This window comes from Leucoraja erinacea, chromosome 8, assembly GCF_028641065.1.
Source record: "Leucoraja erinacea ecotype New England chromosome 8, Leri_hhj_1, whole genome shotgun sequence".
NCBI lineage: Eukaryota > Metazoa > Chordata > Chondrichthyes > Rajiformes > Rajidae > Leucoraja > Leucoraja erinaceus.
The window spans coordinates 67,667,485-67,690,923 of NC_073384.1; the positions used below are offsets into that span (position 1 = coordinate 67,667,485).

Genomic DNA, 23,439 nt, shown 5'->3' on the forward strand with positions numbered 1-23,439 from the left:
AATCACACAATAAAAGGCACAACAGAAGCAAAAGATACTGAAGCTATACATCAGTACACAAGTCTATTCTCATCAACTATTCTTTTTCTATTCACATTAAACTCTTCCACAAACAGCACCAAATTTTGACAAGACTGCTCCCATATTTCACAGTTAATTATGGGATAGTTAGCGTGATAAGCTACAAATACTCTAGTAGGTAGTATAAACCACTTCATAAAGTACTGGTAAAAGACATCTACACCATGCATTTATGCCAATATGACTTGGATTAGTGTCCACATTAATTCTATGCATCTTTATTTGACATTAACAGCGCTAAAGAATGCTGGCTGCCACGGGAAAGATAGTTGTGCATATCTTGGAATGGTATTCCAACGTGTGCCTGGAACCGCATTTAATGCTTTCTAATCAAAGATTTAAAGCTTCTGACTCAAAGCCTTATTTTAAACTTATTCCAGGAGCAAACTGCACTACATATTAATACAAGTAATCAGCGATTATGCACCTCTATACACTGACTCAGCAGCAGTAGGACATTAATAAACCAGATGAATGATGCCGAGCCTCTTCACACAAGTCTCACTGGGTACCCATGATCATCTTGAAAATTATTTTTAGACTTCATGTCCTGGAAATGACACCACTTTGCAGGTGCTGTATCCACTAAATAAAAATCCACCAAGCCACGCATGCTGCCTTAACTGCATCCTATTTAATAATCCAACAAAAAACCAAGAGAAATTAACAATGCCAGAACTAAAAATGAAGGATTAATTTGCTAACATTTATTTTCAGTAATATCGCCAGCACAATCAATGCATTTTATCAATCTGAATCAAGCAACATTAAAAATTAGTTTATACACTTGGGCAAAGATGCAATCGATGTTTCATGGTGAAAAGTAGGCACAGCACAGAATACTTTGTGTTGAAGACTGCACCTGATTAACTTGGACAGCGCAATGCCTTTCAGGAAGGCAATTGGCGCAACAGTGCAAAATGAGCCAGTGAACACCATCACACACACACACACACACACTGGGATTACACACCATTTCAATGCTACCACAAATCATACTTCACTTAATTAGCAAAACTTCATAAATAGCTGGACAAACAATGCTGTTTAGCAAACAGACATCATAACTCCAAACCAGGATTTCTTATGTTATTTCTTTTCAAACTATTTTCCAAAGCCCTAATCAATAAGAGAGCCCAGAAAGTAGTTGGGTTGTCATAATATAAATGCTCCTAATCCCCCTAACAACTTGCGCTTATAATCCTGCCTTTAATGTAGCAGGACCCAGACATTGCACAGGAGTATTATCAAGCAACACTTCACACTGGAAGATTGGAAATCAGGGACACACAAATGTCCACAATTGTGTACGGCTGCACGGATGAAAGAGTTTGGAGATAAGGTAATGGTTTAGAAACTGCGTGGATGGCTCACATCTACCAGGTATTAAGGTTGAACAAGTCACTCATGGGCAACCAAGGATGGGCAATAAACACAAGTGCTATCAGTGACACAATAACCACACAGCAAGCTTTTCTGAGTAGCATTATGAGGTTTGTGAGGTTGAAATGAAGCAAATGATTGTACATATAAGGCAGCCATTATCTATGCAGCAGGTTCTCACAAAAAGCAACGAGATGGATTGGATTAGTTAACTTGTTTCAATTGCATTGGCTGAGGGAAGAATGTTGGTTAAGCCACAAAGAGAACTTTTAAAATCTTCAGATGAGAGCTAATTAAAAGTTTAAATAGATGAGGCTCAGAATTTATATTTTAAAGAAGGAAATCTACCTTGAATCAAGCATTACTTTACACCAGGCAGAATAACATACTTTTATTATCTTTCTCTCTTTCTCCTGTTTTTTCTAGTGTAATTTTGTACTTCGTTATTGATCCTTACATTTCAAGTGAAATGCACACTTTTCTAAGAAGGATCTGAAACTAACTGGCATAGAATGAGGGGTAGAAAGTTAAATTATGTATGCATACCTTTTAAAAAATGATTAAATGCAAATCATATCAACTTAAATTGGAACCGCTAATACAGAGAATTAGTCCTAGAAATATCCTTTACGCAGGTCTGCATTTGCAACTCTTATGTGATCTTACTATCTAATGCCAATAGCTTTGCCCATGTTGCAGCTTTCAAAGGCCGACATTTCCAAAACAATGTCATTTGATTTGTTAAATCGTTATCAAAAATTGTAACTCAATAACTCAGAGCGTTCCAACAGCTATAGTTTCTACATCTTGGAATCGAATTTTTTTTTAATCCTTTAAGCAATGGCAATGCAGAGCTTTATAGATGTGTCTTCCTCCGAACCCATCCCCTCATTTTACAAAAAGTAAAAACTATCTGCTTCTTTACAAATCCACAAATGCATTTAAATGTGAAATCATAGGTTTAACAATTCTAGCGACACATAAAAACAAAGGAAGTGAATGTATCCAAAATTTATGAGAACATGGGGTCACACTTGTATATGGTTTTACAATGGTGCCTTACATGTTATGCTTGTCACATAAATCTGCTCATGAGATTCTCGTAAATGCACAAAGGGCTTGCAGGTTCATGATTTTATAATGCAATTAATGTGTAACAGTTCGGGAAAGCCACCATTTCTTTTCGCCACTTTGCTTACAGTATTTGGGCTGCATGGTGCATGCTTCCCATGATGTGTTTGAAGTATGATTGGTGCCTCCAACAGAAACGCACCACGAGCTGACTGAGGTTTAAAGCAGCTACATTTCTCCCTTTAGCAAGACTAAATCTGGAGCAACTACATCTACAATGTCAAATCAAAAAATATCAAATGAATTTGACAGATTAAATCTCTTATACCAAAAGCAAAAAATGTTACTGGGAATTTTTTAAATACGTCCGCATTTGAAATAGTATTTCTGGTTAATTTATAAATTCTATTATGCATTTTTAATATTTTAAATTTTGATATGAAACATTATACATGTTTCCCTCTGAGGTTGGTTAAGTTATATATAACCCCTGCTGCTCAAACCATGGTGGGAGAGCTTTCAAATGGGATTTTTCTGCAAAGGAATAAGTGGGATTCCAGTGATTTAATAACATTTTCCCAAAGAAGCCTATTTTTTTTTTGGTCGGGCACAATTTTGATCTACAAATAATGCTAACTTTTTGACAACGATCTTAGAACAAATGTGGTTTACTAAAAATACAGTTCCATGCTAAAATCGACAGGTTAGAACTAAACTGTCATCCCTTAGGGATATTTCAGAGATCCTCATCTTTTTACAAGAGCACAGAGAATGATTATATACTCACTCCTGTTCTATAAAAGTGAAGCAGGTAAAGAAAAAGGAAGTGTGTACTAATATAAAAACAGCTTTCTTTTTGATCTGTAAAGAACAGAAATGAATGATACACTAGTTAAAACCCAGTTTTAAAAGGGTAATCTATTGATACTGCAAATATTTAATGTAATAAAAGAAAAATAAATGGAAAAAATATATAAACTACAAGCTACTGCAGGTGATATTAAAAAATAAACAATTAAGATATTTCTGTGCACTGCCTCTCTTTATTGTTAACACACTATTTCCTGAAATAATCAAATATAGAGGAATCACATGCAAATATAATTACATGTTTGCTAATATTGCCAGAGGTAATTTTCTAGCATTAATTTATTTTGCATTTATTTATTTTAAAGTCTGTAAAAAAAAAGCTACCAGTGAGCCTCATCATTATTTTTAACATTTGTGAAAAGATTAAATTGACAGGATTTGCTAATGGGTCTGGTGTTATGCCATTGGTCCAAAATTGGTCTTCACCAGCAATGGGAAATATATTTAAAGCAAATCAGCAAACTGCTTTATGCTGAATTTAATTTTTACATTCCACCGAGATCAATTGCTTGCACTGCAAAACAGACTGCCAAATCGAAAGCTTGTTTTCTGCCAGTGGCAAGGCCCATTCTTCCTTCCATTGCATGGCTGAACTATGTAGACTGCAGATCCTAGCTGTGATCCCCAACTTATGCCAGGTCAATAGATGCCAAGCAATGTAGAGGTAAGAATCTTAACATTGGACTCCGTGCTCAGGGCTAAGGCTAGGGAGTGTCAAGGATCCCAGCTCCCAATAGTCCTCCAGATACTCTTTCTGCACACATAGCAGTATTTCACTGCATAAGGCCTGTGGGCAACCAGCACCTCAATGCATGCCTGAGAACTGTCTAGCGGGCAAAGACATGTGGCTTCCCAGAAAAGGCAAGAAAATGGCCAAAATATATCATTTAAAAGTTATTTTATAAATATTGACTAAAATACACACATGCACATTTCCTCATATTATATCCTTGTATGAAAATCCTGAAACTATGAGTTCAATTCAATTAAAGGGAAATTCAAATCAATGAATTAGAAACTGATAATTTCACTGCCCACTGCCATACTGAGTCGTGCAAACCAGATTCAATCTACATCCTTTACCAAAGTAGTTGATGTAGATGGAACAAATATAGTCAGCATCCCAAACGGCAAATAATAAAATTCTCTCTATCTATTATCCTATACCCTGTGCAGGGATATATTACCCAAGGTAGAATTGGACTCGTCCTCATCTTTGAAGTCACACATCATTACGTTGCTGCATTGAAATAAAACAAATATGTGAAAGATTTTTGAAAACATATTTGTGTTCTAAATAGAACTTGTGGGGTTGAGAAATTGCAGAATTGTTATCCACGTTGTGTGAATTAGATTTTCCCGCACCTACGTGAGGCACAGCAATACCATCAAACAATTGTAAACATCCGCCATTTCTCCAAGTCATAAATTTTAGTTCATCAGGTCGTCAACTCTCAAAGGAAAAACCTTGGGAGTAGAAGACGCAACACCAACAGTACCATTGGAACAACTACACTGAACAGTTTGCTGACTCACCTTATGGAAGGTCCAGATAATTGGACTTAGCAATTAAATGATCTGTTGCTATTAACTTAAACAGGTACTGCTTGTATTTTCAACTACCACCTGGTCAATGTTTAATTTTCAATGCATGGACACAGTGCCCAAGTATGCAGATTAATCATGCACTTTTAGTGGGAAAAGGAATTGTGGCAGAGAAATTGGCATCAATTAATTGATTAATGATTTTATTTAGACATAGTTAGTAACAAAGAATTTATTGTATGCTTCATTCATTTTCATTGAAATATGATCACATTTTTTTAGATAGCCAATAATCCTGCTACATAGCTGGCAACCCCTCACCCATGCAGGGAATGAACCTGCACTTGGCTCACAGTGCATTTCCCGATTGTCTGTTATGTTAAACCCTTTCTAAAGGTGGGCAATTTTCTGCAGCATGCTACCAAACTCTATATGGGTCAGCGAAAGGGGTCGCTGCAGAGATCAACTCAGCTGGAGCAAAAGCTGTATACTTTAATTATGCCATACAAAAACAAATAACTAAATTAATTTAAAAAAAAACTAAAATAATGAGGAAAGCAATAAATAAGCACACACAAGGTTCACCAATTAGCTTTGAATTTTTTATTAATTTTTTTCATAAAGGGACAAAATGGGCAATGTAAACAGGATAATGCAGACAACTGCCAAACACAGACAGTGGTTTCCAATAGACTCCTGAACTTAACAAAGACCAGAAACAAATACAATAAAAGCCAGGTTGTAATGACCTTTGGTCATCTAAACGAAAAAATAAAAAATAAAATGAAAAAAGGATCAATTCGGTGCATCTGTTTTAAACAGCGCACATAAGCAATAATAAATAGTGAATCCCATAGTAAAAGATAAATGTCAAGTTACAACAACAGCTTTTATTACAGGAATAGAAAAGGCCGATAACAAAATATTCTGCATTGCCATTTACAAAAAAGTATTGACTCAAGCGGCTTTAATATGCTTTGCATATGAAATTTTCCCAATCTAAATATAAAGCACCATTTAATTTTTGGCAATGAAAAAACTGCAAACATTTAATTTACTGCATATGAAGTTAGATGCTGGAATGTAGTAGGTGAGAGGTTAGGAGACAGAAGCACACTACAGAACAAACATTAGCTTGCAGTACTGTATACAGTATGGCAGCAGGGAGGGAAAGATATGTACAACCAACCACTTTGACCATTGGCGCGACGTTCTAAAGTTTCCCCAAGCAGCCGTTATACGACCTCTTAACTGTACAATGTCACGGGCGTATTCTTTTTTTTGTTTGTTTGTTTTTTTGTTGAAACATACAAATAATTCGCACTATATTATCCTGCCAAATTAAAAAAATATACTGTGGCAGCCTGTTTTTTTCCACTACCAAAAAAAGGTACATTGATACCTTTAAAGAACAAGCAACAGTTAAAAATACAAGCTTCAATATAAATACTATAGTGCCTACACTAGGTGAACATTTATTTCAAATAACCATTCTAGAAATACAGAAAAGTAGAGACCATAAATGTGTTTAGCATAGGAATCAACATGTGTGCATTTTCCTATAGTTAAGTACTATATATATATATATATACATACATATGCATATATATATATACTCTTAAACCTTTCCCCAATGCAAGTTTATACAACCTGAAGAACTGTGTGCCAAGGGCAGAGTATCCACTAACGGTATAACATGTAAAGTCTTGACAACCACCAAGACACTGAAATCCTAAAATATACTTCTCCCTAACTTAATGAAGTGTTTTCTTTTTAAAAAAAAAAAATCTTACCATTTATACTTTAAAAAATCTGTACAAAAATTCTTGCACTGTAGTAGTGAGATTATTTATTCTAATTGACTGCAGTCCCATTATCGTCTGCTGAGGAGACATGCTGTTAAATCGTGTTGCTTTACATCTTATATTCTTTTTAAATTTAGCCAGGTGCACTATTCTAGTCAATGACTGGCAAATTGACACTAAACAATCCGTTCATTTTTCTTTCCTAAGTATTTCAGGATTTTTTTTTTTTCCCCTTAATTATATGTTTGTAAACTGGGAAAATTGCACAGTGCACTTAATTGTCCTATCCAAGCTGTCTTTTATCCTTTTGTCTTTTTGCTCAGCCTCTGTACCCCTGATTAAAGAAAGGGCATAGAAGTCAGGAGCAGAGTCAAGTGCGATTCAAATACAAGCTAGGGGTGGGTGGAGGGGCTGGTGGAAGTATTACTGTATCGTCTTGATGTTTATATAACTACAACATGGTGTCTGAACCAAGCATGACATTACGGATCACAGATGGGTACTATGAGATTAATGGAATTATCAAGACATTTTCCCCCTCGGTTCCTACCACTTTGTTACTCTCGTTTTATTTATATATGGAGTATTGGTTCACTCACTGGTAGCCAAAACTAACAAGTGCATGATGTGGAAGCATCACTTAAGTCAACAAAAACCCAAGGCTACTCCTCCAGGACTTAACTGAAGAACAGAAAGAAAACCAATACAGTTTCAAAAGATCCAAGGCACTCAGATTATTATTTTTTTCTTTCAACCAAACAATGGCATTCACCCAATTATCATTTTCTTTTTTTTTTTTTCCTTTGCCAAAAGTCAAGGCCAGCAATTGCTCTTACGTTCTAATTTAATATATTAACATTCTAAGACAGGGTTTCCTTTAGAAAGAGACGGCTTTAACAGTGCGAATTCCAGCCTGTCCATAAAGGGTTAAATAAAGAAATATATTTGGGGGGAGGAAGGGGAGGTCCCCCATTTTTGTCTTCCCTCTGTGTTACGACCCAAACTATACAATGACGTGTGTTACAGGACGCTATGCAGCATGGTAATTTTCTTTCAAAAAGCAAAGAAAGGACAAAAGGTGGTTACCCAGCACTAACCAAGGACAGAATTAAATTGCCGAACATACCATACATGCTGTCTAAAAGAAAACAACATACACAACACGTAAATTATTGCACAAGAGAAAGGCTCGAGTTTGCGTAAAATGCAATAGTATTGCCCCGATACAAATCATGCATTCATCAGTGACATTAAACCAGTTGTACTGGCATCAAGCACATGTTCCTTACGTCCTCAGCTTCCACTTGGTTTTGATCACAAGAGAATAGAAAAAGCTATAGGGAACTTGAGCATCAATACACCTACTCAGTTTTTATATCATTATTTAACAAGCGCTCACTGTGCCATTTTTTCATGTGTTTCTCGAGGGTACTATACACGCTAAAAGGCATCTGACAAATTTCACATTTGTAAACGTCTTTGCCCACCTGACCGTGCGTTTTCATGTGTCGTGTGAGCTTGCTACTCTGGGCACAGGCGTAGTTGCACAGGTCACATTTGTACGGTCTCTCGCCCGTGTGACTTCTCCGGTGGACCGTGAGATTGCTGCAATTCTTGAAGATTTTGCCACAAAATTCACACGTGTCACTCCGCTTGCCCTCCTTGGAGCTGGGCCGTCCCGGGCCAGGCCCGGTGATGTGGGGCGTGCTGCCGCCACTTCCCGTACCACTCCGACCTGAGATCCCACCGTCCATCTCTCCCGGAGGAGTGGAAAAGCGTAAACTTCCATTTTCTGAAGAGTGCTCAGATGAAGTTGCGAAAGGGGATTGTCTGGAGTCTCCAAAGCTGAGGAATGGGTCTTTCAGCTGCCTTGAGGCGGCATAACCAGCAAGCCACTGTGAGTAAACGTTATCTGTGGGAGCCAAAGGTGCTGAGGGTAGGTCAAAGTCTTTTTCAAGCTTAATGCGTTTGGAAAAAGGGCTGAGGGAGGTCGGGCTGCCCAATATAGGCTTTTTCGATATGCCCCCAGAGGCCGATTCACCTGGTGAGGAACCTCTTCCATTGACTGTACCATCATCTGTGCGATCAGATTCGCCAGCGACCGAATCTTCATCATAAGTGTCTCTGTGAACCTCTACCTCAGAGGAGTGATGAGTCCGCTTGTGTTTTTCCACAAGGACTTGATGGAATGCCTCACCGTAGTGCTGCATGGTAGTCATGGCAATGCTGTGCATCACTTCAGGTAGAGAGCTCTTCTCTTCCACAGGCCGCGAGCTGTTCTCATGGTGACGCACACTCTCGAGACTGACACCAAAGGCAAATTCGGACCTATTTTCATTCTCAGGATCCTCCTCTTCCTCCTCCTCCTCCTCCTCCTCTTCTTCCTCCTCCTCCTCTTCCTCTTCTTCCTCCCCATTTTCTGGAATCATATTGGCATCTGTTTCACTCTTGTACTTGGCTACCACGGACTTGAGGGCACTGCTGGCGCTGCCCACCAGATCACTAGTACCGGGTTCAGGAGAGCTGGCAGTGGAGAGGCCATCATCTGACTTGATGGTCATGGGCGATGTCTTGTGCAAGTGTGTTTTCATGTGTCTCTTTAACTTGCTGGCCTGAGTGCAGGCGTGGTCACATAAATGGCACTTGTATGGTTTCTCACCAGTGTGGCTTCGACGGTGCACTATCAAGTTGCTCTGAAACTTAAAGGTTTTCCCACAGAATTCACAGGACTTGGACTTGAGCACACTCTGGGCTGGTGGTGCTGCGGACTGGAGGGGAGGAAGGGGCGGTGTGCTAAGAAATGGCGATTTGTTGCTTGACTGGAATGGTTGCAGTAGCCTCTGCATGGGACTAGGCCGACTCGGTGACAATGGGGGAGTGGAGGTGTTGCCAGCTAATTCCCTAAGTCTCCTTGAGAAATCCATTGATGGTGGCTCCATAGGTATGGAATTAAAACGCAGTACCCTGTCAAAGGCACTGTTATGATGTGCGGCCGCCATGGCCATCTCCTCAGCGCTCAGCCGATCCATCCGATGGTCTAGATGATGGCGGGGTGGAGGGCTAAACAACGGAGGCGTGGGAGGAAATCGGCCTTCTACAAGCCCTGGCGTTTCCCTAGAGACAGGCCCAGCCATTCTCAGCAGGTTGAAAGGACTGCTATCTGCTACATGAAGTCCATGAAGTGGCGGTTGAGGGCCGCAATCTGCCCCAAGTCCTGAAGGAATACCAACCCGTGGGGTCAAGGGACTTCCATGCTCAGTCTCCAAATAAATTCGGAATCCATGTGTGTTCTGGGCATGTTGGAGGAGAAACCAGGCGCTGTTGAATGGCTGTTTGCAAGTTGTGCAAGTGTAACTGCTCGGCTCATCCTTCCCTGCAAGAGAAAACAAATAATGCCAACATGAAGACAACTGCAAACCATGCTCAGCCGCCATCTTGAAACAGTTAAATAAAAAGAAAATGTTTTTAAAGAAATGTTAAACTCAACTCTAATGGAAAATGTAAAAAGCACTATAAGCACCTTGAAATTGAATCAATTTATCTTCATTTAAGGTGACCTAATGGTAAGGAGATCTACGACCTCACAAAGTTAACCCTGTTATAGTGTTCAGTTGGGTCAAATGAGTAGCTTTATTTACATTGCTGCTGAGACCTTTTAGGTGAATCAGCAAAGCAAACCGGAGGCTGAGAACCAGAGTTTCACGTAGTTACTTTAAATAGGAACTGATTTCTCTAGGTAACAAATCTAAAGTCTTCTAAATAGGAATCGATACATGACTTTTCTCATTAATCTGGCCAAACCACACAGGTATTGCTCATCTACTTAAATAACCTTGCTTGTAATGGTAATTTTTCTCCTGCTGAATAAATAAAATCTCCACAGACCACAAATTTCTCCACCAAAGATTCTCAGAGACATGCTGCAAATATTTTAGAAATTTGTGCTCAGCCCTAAAATGTGAGTCAGACAATAAAAGAAGATTTAAAAAAAAAATTAAGACAAGCTGGAGACAGCGGTCAAAAAGGCTTTCAACAGGGACATAGCATATCCACAAAAGTAAGTCTTAATCTCAATCCCTTGTGTTATCCAGGCAAACTCATCCTGTCCTGCCCAATTTGAATGGGGCAGGACAGAATGAGCACCACCCAAGACAGGATGAGACAGGATGAGCACTGTGGCGCAGCAGTAGAGTTGTTTCCTTACAGCCCTTGACCTGGGTTCAATCCCGACTACGGGCGCTGTGTGTACGGTGTATATATATTCTCCCCGTGTCTGCATGGGTTTTCTCCGAGATCTTCTCTATCCTCCCACACTGCAAAGACGTACAGGTTTGTAGGTAAATTGGCTTGGTGTAAGTGTAAATTGTGCCTAGTGTGTGTGTGTGTGGGATTGTGTCAATGTGCGGGGTTCGCTGGTCGGTGCAGACTCGGTGAGCCGAAGGGCCTGTTTCCATGCTGTATCTCTAAACTAAACCAAACTAAACTGACCAAAAAGTTAAGACGTCATAACAATTTATCTTTTGTTTCGCCCTCTGAAAATTTATGGGCACAAGTCATCTTTTTCCACTTGATATCTGTTCTATCAATCCATTCAATGTTCATCTAGGTAATGCTGAGGTGGAATGCTAAGAAACAGAGCCATGGACAACCATGATCCACAAGCCCAGCATGTCCCTTGAGACAGGCCCGGACATTCCCAACTGGTTGAAAGAATATTATCTGCTACATGAAATCCGTGACGTCAAGATCTCATCCAAGTAGTGGTCACCCTCAAGATTTCATGCGGGAGACAATCTTTCTAAAGGGGGCCAGACAGAAAGTGCAGCCCAGGACTCAGAACCTACTTTCACATCCCTTTAGCCAGGGCTGCTGATGTCTACTGCTGCTCAGCCAAAATCAGACAACATAACACAGATCAAAGATTGAGTTGGCAATCCATTCATCTGCAGGGATCAACTGCAGATCCTTAGCAGCTGCTGCATCAGAACCAGAGTGTTTAATTCCCATTCACAGGAATTTTCAGACTACACAGAATAGCCAATCCTGCTGCCATCAATCTGAAAAGGAGAAAACTATGTGAAGCAATTGATACGCTTGTGGTGGACATTTATTGGAAATTTGATTGAAAATTTACTGAAGGATTAGGTTCGGTCTACATAGCTTGGCTTGGTTGCATCCGGGGACAAGTGTACGTTTAGTCGTCACGAACCAGCTCAAGTGATAGGAAGTCCTGCTCTTGCAGAGTCACCAATCTCTTAGGCAAGACTTCCACTCCTCTGAAGAAGGGTCTCGACCCGAAACACCACCCTTTCCTTCTCTCCAGAGATGCTGCCTGTCCCGCTGAGTCTCTCCAGCTTTTTGTGTCTACCTCCAACTTCAGATCTGCAGTAGACATTAAAGGGAGTGACTGCAGTTCCCAAGAGGGGCTCCATAACGTCACACCAAAGAATATGACACTGGTCAATAATTCCTCCAGTCATGATACCCTCCTGGGAGATTTATATAATTTCTTCCAGGTCCTTACGAGACCCTTTCCCAAGATTTTCTCCTCCCTTTCTGTCCCTCCTTGGTGATTGTACAACAAGGCTCAGGGTTGGGAAAAAGTCAGACGTTACACCATGTCGACATAGCACATTACAATAGTTGGTCTGTGATTTCCCTTTTCCAGATATCTGTAAAATAAATGAAGTGTATACTGGTTCCCACAGTGCAATTTCACGCCTGGAACTTCTCCTTAAGAGGACATTGGCTCCGAATATGACATGACTTTTAAACTGTAACACTTTCTGGAACAATCAACATCACACATTTAATCCCTATCTATTATTTAGATTACAACTTTAAAATTGATTGAACACTAAAAAATATCATTGGTAAATATCATTTCATAATTTTTTTTAATCTTCATGGTTCAAATCCTTTATATATTTCTCCACTTAGATATGTTGTAATGATAAGGTGATTCCTGTAATTGACAGTGGCATTAAACTGGTTTCTCTCGATGAAACATAGCAAGAGTCAAAAGTGTTTTATTGTCATATATCCCGGAAGGGACAATGAAATTCTTGCTTGCTGCAGCACAACAGAATATGTGAATAGCTACCTGTTTCCGATTACAGGTAGCAGTAGCCTACATTTTATACTGCTCCAGTGAATCCCAAAAAATATTTAATCTCGAGTCAAATTTAATGCAAAAAAAAAAACTGGGTTAGAGCTACCTTAATTGGACCCCAGCTCCCTCAACTAATTGTTGCCAGAAGCATCGTGGAATTTTTAAAAAAAGGGATGGCTCTTTTATGTAGCTTCCAGGTCGATAGTGAGCAAGCATACATTTTTACAGATTTATTCTGAATTCTTATATCACACAGGTTGCCTACAAATGTATAGACTTTATTTAGTAAATTCTTCAGCCATCTTCACTTCCTCCCTGAACGCTCCTTTTGCACTTCCTTTAAACACCTGGTGCCACCTTTAAATGCCATCTCAATCTCCATCTCTCACCAGTCCTTTGAACCTGTACCATATGGAGTTTCATACAATGCCTATAGTATTTGAATTTCATTATATTGCAATTTATGATATTAAAATCTGCATCAGCACCTGCACACTCCAAAGACGTCTAGGTTTGTAGGTTAATTGGCTTGGTGTATGTGTAAATTGTCCCTAGTGTGTGTAGGATAGAGTTAATGTGCGGGGATCGCTGGTCGGTGCAGACTCGGTGGTCCGAAGGGCCGGTTTCCACGCTGTATCTCTAGACTAAACTAATTTTCTGCATGGGTCTAACTAAATAAAACTATCAATGAAGAGGATGTCAGTTACAACATCACAACTGCACTAACACCAGTTTTCCAGTTGTCCAATGTGAAAGGATAGGGTTTAAAGGCAGATTTGCATCTCCTTTGGGATTGTAGATTTTGGCTGCAAGAGTCTCCAAGATACCTTCAGTACAGGGAAAACAAGAGTACCAGGTTTCGCCGATGTACCACCAGATGTCTCGGTTGAAGAGGTACGCAGGGTGTGGAGATGTTCTCTTTCTACCAGGCAACAAGAGATCCTGCCATGACATATGGATGCAGGTGCAAGAGAGAGTGGGATGTTTGTGGAACCCCTTCACACTGATGTGACTGCAATGTAGCAAAACGTCAAAATGGAAAGACATCCAAACTTTCTAACTCCTCTTGATGCATGACCTCCACATTGGCTGCAAACTCAGCACACAGAACCCCTTTGCTCCCCTTTTGTTAGCACGCAGCAAAAGCTTTTCACTGTACCTTGGTACACGCGACAATAAACTAAACTAAGAAACTCAGCACACAGAACCCTTTCCCTTGCTGAAAGCAGCACCCTCTTCACTCTGTACAACATGCCAACCTCCATGATTAAAATCACACTAAAAAGCCCTCCACACCCACACAGGATACTGCTGCTCAGTGCCACGCACCATAGTCATCACTTAAATAGTCTCTGCAGAGGGCGGTCACGGTGGCGCAGCGGTAGTTTCTGCCTTACAGCGAATGCAGCGCCGGAGACCCGGGTTCTATCCCGACTACGGGGGCCTGTCTGTACGGAGTTTGTACGTTCCCCCCGTGACCTGCATGGGTTTTCTCTGAGATCTTCGGTTTCCTCCCACACTCCAAAGACGTACGGGTTTGTAGGTTAATTGGCCTGGTATAAATGTAAAAATTGTCCCGAGTGGGTGTAGGATAGTGTTTTATGTGCGGGGGATCGCTGGCCGGCACGGACCCGGTGGGCCGAAGGGCCTGTTTACGCGCTGTATACTCTAAACTAAACTAAACTAAATGATCTGCAGCCATTCACTGCCCAAATTCCAACATTAGGCAAAGATGAATTAGAAAGCGTAAAAGGAGCTGGGTGATAAAGTGGTTCGTTAGTTAGTTCCGTTTATTGTCACATGTTTCGAGGTACAGTGAAAAGTTTTGTTGCGTGCTTTTATTGGTATGCTAAGGAGAAGTGTTGGGTGATCGGGGGGGGGTGGGATTGGTGATGTGCTGGTGTGGACCTGGAGATGTGACTTAAAGTGAATCTCTCAATTTGTATTAGAAACCATAGAAATTAGGTGAGGATGCCATTCGGCCCTTCGAGCCTGCACCTCCATTCAATATGATCATGGCTGATCATCCAACTCAGTATCCCGTACCTGCCTTCTCTCCATACCCCCTGATCCCCTTAGCCACAAGGGCCACATCTAACTCCCTCTTAAATATAGCCAATGAACTGGCCACAACTACCCTCTGTGGCAGAGAGTTCCAGAGATTCACCACTCTCTGTGTGAAAAAAGTTCTTCTCATAAATGCAGTATTAGAGTTGACTGCATTGCCTTGGTCATTAAAATAATCAAAATGCCTCGCCTTGTAAAATGTATTCACTACCCACCCCCTCCTCACCATAGATGGAGTCACAAGAAGCTGCAGATGCTGAAATCTAAAGCCACAAAACAAACTGCTGGAGGAACTCAGCAGGCCTGGCAGCATCTGCGGAAGGAATCGGACAGTCAACATTTCAGGTCAAAACTCATCTCATCTGGACTGAAAATGATAGAGGGGACATAGCCAGCTTTGTGCGGAGAATGGGTGGGATGAGGTAAGACCTGCAAGCAATAGTAGGAAGATAGACACAAAATGCTGGAGAGAAGGGCCTAAGCCGAAACGTCACCCATTTCTTGACTCTCTTGACTCTTCTTCTCTCCAGAGATGCTGCCTTTCCCACTGAGTTACTCCAGCACTTTGTGTCAATTTTCGGTGTAAACCAGCATCTGCAGTTCCTTCCTACACAAGCAATAGGTGGATCCAGGCGAGGAGGAGTTGATTGTCAGATGGGAACAATTGGGGGAGTGAAGGGTGGAGATAGTGACAGAACCTTGGCGGGCAGTTGTGACAACGAAGGACTGCAGATTATGCATTCTGATAAGAAAGGGTGGAAGCAGATAAGGAAGGGATGGTGGGAACAGTGTGTGTGGGGGGGGGATAGGTAACCTAATGGGAGGAGAAATTGGAGATGGGGAGAAGGCAGGAGAATGGGGTTAGGATGGAGAGATAGATCAACCATGATTGAATGGCAGAGTAGACTTGATGGGCCGAATGGCCTAATTCTACTCCTATCACTTATGACCTTATGAGCACATTAGTGATGGGCACACATTGCTATAAATGTGGAGACTCAGATAGAGAGTCTGCAGGAATCCATGACGCTGGGCTGCAGCTTTGCGGAGGATACTAGAAAAATCAGCTTGTGTCAGTAAAGTGAAAGGGTGGAGGGTCACAGTCTAAAGTCAATTCTCATTTCTAGTAACATCTAGGGATGCCACAAAGATCTTAATCTTAGCAGTTTAATGGGAGAACATCGTGAGCTGTGAATGATGAATGGGAGCTAAAAATTTCTATTCCACGGCAAGTGCATTGTATTCATATTGTTTTACAAAAATATATATTTTGAAAATTACAGTATAAAATATTTATCATTGAGCCTGAGGTCTATCAGCAACAAGAGATTACATTAACAAGACCTGTAATAATGGTTGTGTCATCACATGGACCTATCAAGGGGAAATGTTCAAAGTATTTCAGTACATAGTTGCCCGGAGATGCACGCATGTAGTTCAGCCTCCAGACCACTGCGCCTCTCAGTTTACCACACTGCTCTTTGGTAATAAAAATGTTACGCCGTTCTCTTGTGTGGTAGACAGGGGCCACATTTCACAAGCCAACCAACTATCTGAAAGAATAGTCCTCAATAAAGGCACTTCGCTGGACCCAGAATTTGAAACACAATGAAGACATAATCCCTTTACCCAAGCAGTCTTTCCAGGTGTGGCAGAGGTTCACCTGCACCTCCTCCAACTTCACCTATTGCATCCGCTGCTCTAGATGTCAGCTGCTCTACATCGGTGAGACCAAGCTTAGGCTTGGCGATCGCTTCGCCGAACACCTCCGCTCGGTCCACAATAACCAACCTGATCTCCCGGTGGCTCAGCACTTCAACTCCCCCTCCCATTCCAAATCCGACCTTTCTGTCCTCGGCCTCCTCCATGGCCAGAGTGATGACCACCATAAATTGGAGGAGCAGCACCTCATATTTCGCTTGGGCAGTTTGCACCCCAGCGGTATGAACATTGATCTCTAATTTCAGGTAGTCTTTACTTTCTCCTCCCCTTCTCAGCTCTCCCTCAGCCCACTGGCTCCTCCTCTTCCTTTCATTACCCCCCCCTCCCCCCCACCCTCACATCAGTCTGAAGAAGGGTTTCGGTCCGAAACATTGCCTATTTCCTTCGCTCCATAGATGCTGCCTCACCCGCTGAGTTTCTCCAGCATTTTTGTCTACCGAAGACATAATCTCATTATGTTTACATGAACCCTTTAGTAGATTTATATATTAAACAAATTAAGGAGGGGGGGGGGGGGGTACAACGCATCCAAAGAAAGGTATTAGAAGAGTATTATCTATTTACATTTCCTATTATTTGATATATCGTCATGAAGCTCTTTGCAGAAGATTTTAAAATTTTGTTTAATCTGCTCCGTCTGAAAGTGCAGATAAGGCTCAGCAGACTTGAAACACATCACATTTTCATCAAAGGCTTCCCATAGAAAGTAAATGGAAAACGTCCAGTTAACGGCAGCCTCACGACGGATTGGTCAGCAATGCCTCAGAATGGCAGCCACGCTTCCCATGTCTATTTCCAGCCAGGAATGAACTGTTCCAAATGTTCAGCTCTATGAAGAGAATAAACAGGGCAGCTGGGTTGATTTTTGTCATTTCAAGTCTTTCCACTAGATACTGCTAGTGAGCTCCATCCATACATACTCTGGTGACCTCCAGTGGCTGAAAGCAGAGCACTGCAGCTAAGTGGAGCTGAAACCTTTGGCTGATCCGATTCCTCATCGCCCCAAATCAATTTGTTTCCAGAGAAAGAAGTGCTGCGATATCAGCCTCCCATATTTCATTCTTTCCAAGCAGCGTCTACTTCCTAGAAGGGAAAGTAATTGAGTTGCAGTTCTGATGTTGATGTCAGTGGTGTACTCAGCTTTGCTGGTAAGAAGTGCTTCAGGGTTTGTGTCCCAGAAGCTTTGAGGTCCAGGATTGTGTTCAGCCAAACAAACATGATGAATGAATGACTCCCTTAATGACTACCAAGATCCCTATGGGAAAGAAAGGTAGGTCTTTGGGTACTGGGATGTTCCAACCCATTCCCAGAGGAAATTGTATACCTGCCCCTATAATTCACACTTGGTAAAAATGGAAAAATAAAGCAACTTTAGTTTCAAGGTTTTACGCAGAGTGATGGCTTTTTTAGTCAGACTGCAACCTGCTGTAATAATGTATACGCACGAGTGTATGGCACTGAATGCCCTGCTCTCCTCCCTTGGACAGCCCCCATTTGTTGATGTCAAGATCAAAAGTGTAAAACTTTTCCGATGGAGCAGAATGAGAAACATCAATTGGGCAGATCCCTTTTCGTGTGACAGCGTGTTAAAGAGTGCCAGTGCAAAAAATCTCACACAAAACGCCAGAATCCCTCCTCCCGTCCCACCCCCACGGCACGTTCAGGGTAAGGCTAGGGAGGACAGAACACAACCTGACTAAATGTATCTTCGAACTTGCATGACGAAATCCCACAGATGAAGATGGCTTTCTCCACTCCTCATCTTTAACTTTGATTCATTTAGCTTTCCCTCTTTACACTGTGGCCAAGAAACATAGAAAATAGGTGCAGGAGGAGGCCATTCGGCCCTTCGAGCCAGCACTGCCATTCATTGTGATCATGGATAATCGTCCCCAATCAATAACCCGTGCCTGCCTTCTCCCCAGGCACTGGGAAGAAAGTCCACAAATTATGACTAAAATATTGGATTTCAAACACTTTGTTTGTAACATCACCTGGAACCTAAACATATCCATTTGGTGAACCAACATGTCAACTTTGCAAGGGTGATGTGGTTGATGGCTACGCACTGGCCGATTATTCACCAACGGGACAGATCTCTCTTTGTGTAATAATAATAATAATAATAATGTTTATTTATATAGCACTTTTCAACAAAACCAGTATTTGAACCAAAGTGTTTTGTATAGCTAGTTTAAGAGTGACAGTGGAAGAAATCTTGGACAAAACACCTTGTTGCATTATTTTTGTATGACTGTATGGTAAATCAAATTTCACTGTTCAGGTTGCAATCTCCCACCCGCTCAATGGATCAAAATGATGACAAAAAGGACCATTGAACCATTGAGGGGGTGGGAGATTGCAACCTTCACGTGGTCCACCCTGTTTCAACGAATGCAATCAACCTGGCATGCACAAACAAAAGATCAAACCGAACAAGTTGCCTTACAACTTTAGGCTGTGCACACCATATGCAAAAAGAAGACGAGCCATTGAGAATCCCACCCCCATGACAGGTTAAAAGATATCCATTTGGTAAACTAACATGTCAACTTTGCAGTCATGACGTGGTTAATGGCTACAGACTGGCTAGTTATTCAACAAGATGTAAACTTTACAATCAAAATTACTGCATATTATTAACCTCTGAGAGTCTCTGTGAATGCATTCATTCATTCCACACTGCGACCATGAGATTATTTGCTACAGTGCTTCCTATGCAAATACAACAATGATGCCATTTGACATCTCTGTGGGATCAGGGCTGAGAGGAGGGGCAGATAAATGTTGCTTTTAATAACGAGAAAGATGAAATGGTTCAGATTTAAATGACAACATTTTCTGTCTTTTTATATAAAACATGGTGATATTAAATCTGGTGGAGATGACTACATCCATGAATATAAATATACACTAAACAAAATATCCTGCAATTATGTGGCATATTTTACAAGACAAAGGATAGGATCAGAATAGCTTGCAGAGCTTCAGATAAATATTAGTGATATGCTTTGATGAACAATGAGATTAAGTGTGACTGTCTGTATTTAAACGGCAAGAAGGCTTAATATGTAATCATCCAATTGACAGATTCACATGGGCAGCATGAATTTGGCTGAATTGAGAAGCTAGTGAGCTCACAAACACTGAAAGTGACCTTCTCTTTTCTCCCCGTCTTATTTGTTGAGGTGAGATCAGTGGTGCCATTTTCACGCAAAACCAGGTCGTAAAAAATAAGGGCAATCAATAGAATCATATTTTCATTAAAATCATATCAGTGATTTAACAAAACCATTGGAGTGGTGAAGAAACACAAAGAAACTAATAATTATCATTAGTCGGCTGGAGTTTTATGTTTTTTAATCACCAAGAGTTTAATCTTTTTCCTGTCAAAAACGTTTAGCTGTATTTTGCTTGCACTTCATGGCTGCGTTAATGTATTTATATTTTGATTCTACAAAAACATTCATCTTCAGCTTTGAAAATGTGCTGTTATAAAGCTTAAAGGCACCACGTCAACCTTTTAAATCGGCCACAAGTTTAAACTGAGAAATTTGGTTCACTATTATGCTATTTTTACTTAGTGTGTCCAGCCAGAAGCGGCCTAGTTTGGATCTAGCACCGGGCTTGTTTCTTCCATCAGGAGGGCTAGGCAGACTAGGCCACAGATCCCTCTATTATTACGTCAATGTAACTGCTGTGATTGACCTATAGAGGGGAAAAAGGGCGATTTACTTCAAAGCAGTCTGACATTTTTCCCCCTAGCCCTGCAGTAATTCATCACTCTTCTAAGTCAGTTTAAAGGCCCATTTATATTTGAGCTTGGCCTCCAGGAGAGTGGTGCCTGAGCAGAGAGCTACAATGTGTTTCCAGCTCAATTTAAGGCCATTTCATCAGTTAATGAGGCAAACATCTTAAGTGCAGTCTCTCTGGGAACCTTTAGCTACCCGTCACGTCACTCCAACGACTCCCTGCCATCCACGTGGTTAATGGCTACTCACTGGCAGTGCATTCAGCAAGAAATAAAACTTAACGCCTTAGTTATTGGATATTTCTATCCTAGCATGAGAGTTTCAGCCAAAGTGCTGTATTACTTAAAATACCGTACTATTAATGCTTTATTCAGCTATGTATGATGCTGGAATGTGTTAAATGCTAGTTTCCTATTTTTGGTGCCTTTATGTGGTTTTTGGTCCTGAGGGAAAGCCTATAGAAAGTAATACTTGTTTTCAATGTTTCTGATCCCTATCCATGAGAGTCGGCCTCTGGGCAAATGTGAGGTAGTGAGCCAACCTGCTTCACATTACAGCTTTCCAGTGCTAGAAAGGGGCACATGGGCAGTATAAAAACACCAAAGAAATAACATTTATCCTACACATAATTCTCCCTTTGCTATTAAATGTAAAAACAATTACAGCAAAGCAATTTACTTTCTACCCAGCATTCATTATGGACCGCAACATCTCAATGGTCACCGACCTCTGGCAAACCACACCACAATGTCCCACTAAGATCAGTGAAATAAGCTGATGCCTGTACCAACCTCCTAAAACTTTCAGAGTCACAACATAATTACAAAAACAAAGAGACCCCCATTTCCATTTTACCATACTCCAATTTCATGGCTTGAGACTTCTAAAGAAATAACCACCCTCTCTCGCTCACTGCTGTAGGCTCCAATTTAACTCAAGGGCTCGTGCATCATCTGTTAATACACTCCTTGCCAAATCCCATCTGTACTTCATTCACCAAACCAGCAGCAGGAAAGACAAATGTTTAAAAAAACATTTTAGTGGAAAAATCACGAAGAAACTGCCAGTGGCATGGAACTCTGAGGAGTAGAATAGTGTTGTCATTTCTTTTTTTCTGGTTGCACTGTGTTGTTTTTGCAGTTAGAAACTCTCCTTTCTTTCTCACTGTCGAAAACCCTGGAAGGGTGCCTGCCGAACATTGTGTTACCGTCTGAAGAAGGGTCGGTCCAAAACGTGGATCGAATTGATGTTTTCAAGAGAGAGTTAGGTAGAGCTCTTAGGGCTAACAGAATCAAGGGATATTGGGTGAAAGCAGGAACGGGGTACTGATTTTGGATGATCAGCCATGATCATATTGAATGGTGGTGCTGGCTTGAAGGGTCGAATGGCCTACTCCTGCACCTATTTTCTATGTTTCGATGTTTTCAGGTCAGGTCGGGGGGAGTTCCCCCCGCCACGGGTACCATGTAATCCCGTGCTACCTGCTCCATGGTCGGATAGTCAGCGACTAAACCGTCCCCCCACCTTGTTTTCCAGGTGAGAAGGGGGCTGTGGACCCCCAGCAGGACCAAAAAACAAGACCTGTCAAAGGGTGGATGAGCTCCTAGCGAGCCAACGGCCATCCACACTTCAGTAGAAGTTGCGATCACTGTCGTACACAGCATTGTAAGGAATGATGATAAAGCACACACACACACACCAAAATCCTACACTTCCAGAGGCAGAAGTCCGCAGGAACTGGAGGAACTGGAGGACAGAGATGTGTGGTGCGTCCGTCATGATGAATATGAATGGTCACCTATTCTCCAGAGATGCTGTCGGACCTGCTGAGCTACTCCAGCTTTTTGTGTCTATCCTCGGTTTAAACCAGCATCTGTAGTTCCTTCCTACATGCTGTGATACCATTCCATTTTTTGCACCATCTTTGTTCCTCACCCTCATTGAAACATTTGTTTGACTCCCCAGTGGGAAAATAAAGACTGGTGTTGCTTTGCTTTGTTGCAGGCACGCTTCTAATCTGATGGAAACTGCCCACAAATCTCAGTAAGCACTAGATTCAAAAAACATGGAATCCGACCTCCATGGTAGTAGTTCCTTTCTCGTATTGCATGGTTATTTCAAGTTGATTTTTATCTGCCCTGCAGTCACACAATGCGGCTCCAGTCATCACACACTTATGTAGACTATTTCCATTTTCCAGTTCTTGGCCTGCAACCTTCTGCACTACAAAACTAGACGCAATATGCCGGAGTAACTCAGCGGGACAGGCAGCATCTCTGGAGAGAAGGAATGGGTGATGTTTCGGGTCGAGACTCCTTCTTCAGACTCAGCTGAACTCTCGTCGGAGAGAAGAGGAGAACTTCTTCAAAGAAGACATACATTGAGGAGATTTCGCAGTGGAGCGAACAAAATGTGTAGGGAAGAACTGCAGATGCTGGTTTAAATCGAAGGCAGACACAAAATGCTGGAGTAACTTAGCGGGACAGGCAACATCTCTGGAGAAAGGAATGGGTGACGTTTTGTGTCGAGACCCTTCTTCTGACCTTCTGTACCACGGCATTTCATGTGCTCATAACAATAGTGTTTGTGAGATTGCCTGCTCCCCATCTGTTTTAGATTTCAACCACCCTTTGGATTAAATAAAAATCTTCCACAAATCCCCTCTAAATATCGTACCTTCTACCATAAAACTAATGGGCCTGTCCCACTTACGCGACTTTTTCAGCGACTGCCGGCACCCGTCATAGGTTGTTGCAGGTCGCTGAAAATTTTCAACATGTTGAAAATCCAGCGGCGACCAGAAAGACGCTACGACTCTTTGGGTGACTGAGGAGACTACTCACGACCATACAGGCGACACCCTGGTGACATATCACGGGGTGAAGCCTGTATGGTCGTGAGTAGTCGCCCAAAGAGTTGTACCTTGTTCTGGTCGCCGCTGGATTTTCAACATGTTGATAATTTTCAGCGGCCTGTAACGACCTATGGCGTGTGCCGGCAGCGGCCGAAAAAGACACGTAAGTGGGACAGG

General features: G+C 41.5%; 1 protein-coding gene across 5 annotated transcripts in view; it reads right to left on the reverse strand.

The window, feature by feature from the left end:
- bcl11aa (BCL11 transcription factor A a) overlaps positions 1–23,439 on the reverse strand; it is a 198,436-nt gene that overhangs the window by 58,316 nt on the left and 116,681 nt on the right. For 3 of the 5 annotated variants that reach the window (XM_055639887.1, XM_055639891.1, XM_055639890.1), the window contains exon 3: positions 5,541–10,128. In XM_055639887.1, the coding sequence (XP_055495862.1) occupies positions 8,117–10,128 (2,012 nt within the window). In that variant the 3' untranslated portion in view covers positions 5,541–8,116. Of the gene's footprint in view, positions 1–5,540; positions 10,129–23,439 lie in introns of those variants that run through there. The other 2 variants (XM_055639889.1, XM_055639888.1) reach the window with 1 other exon arrangement.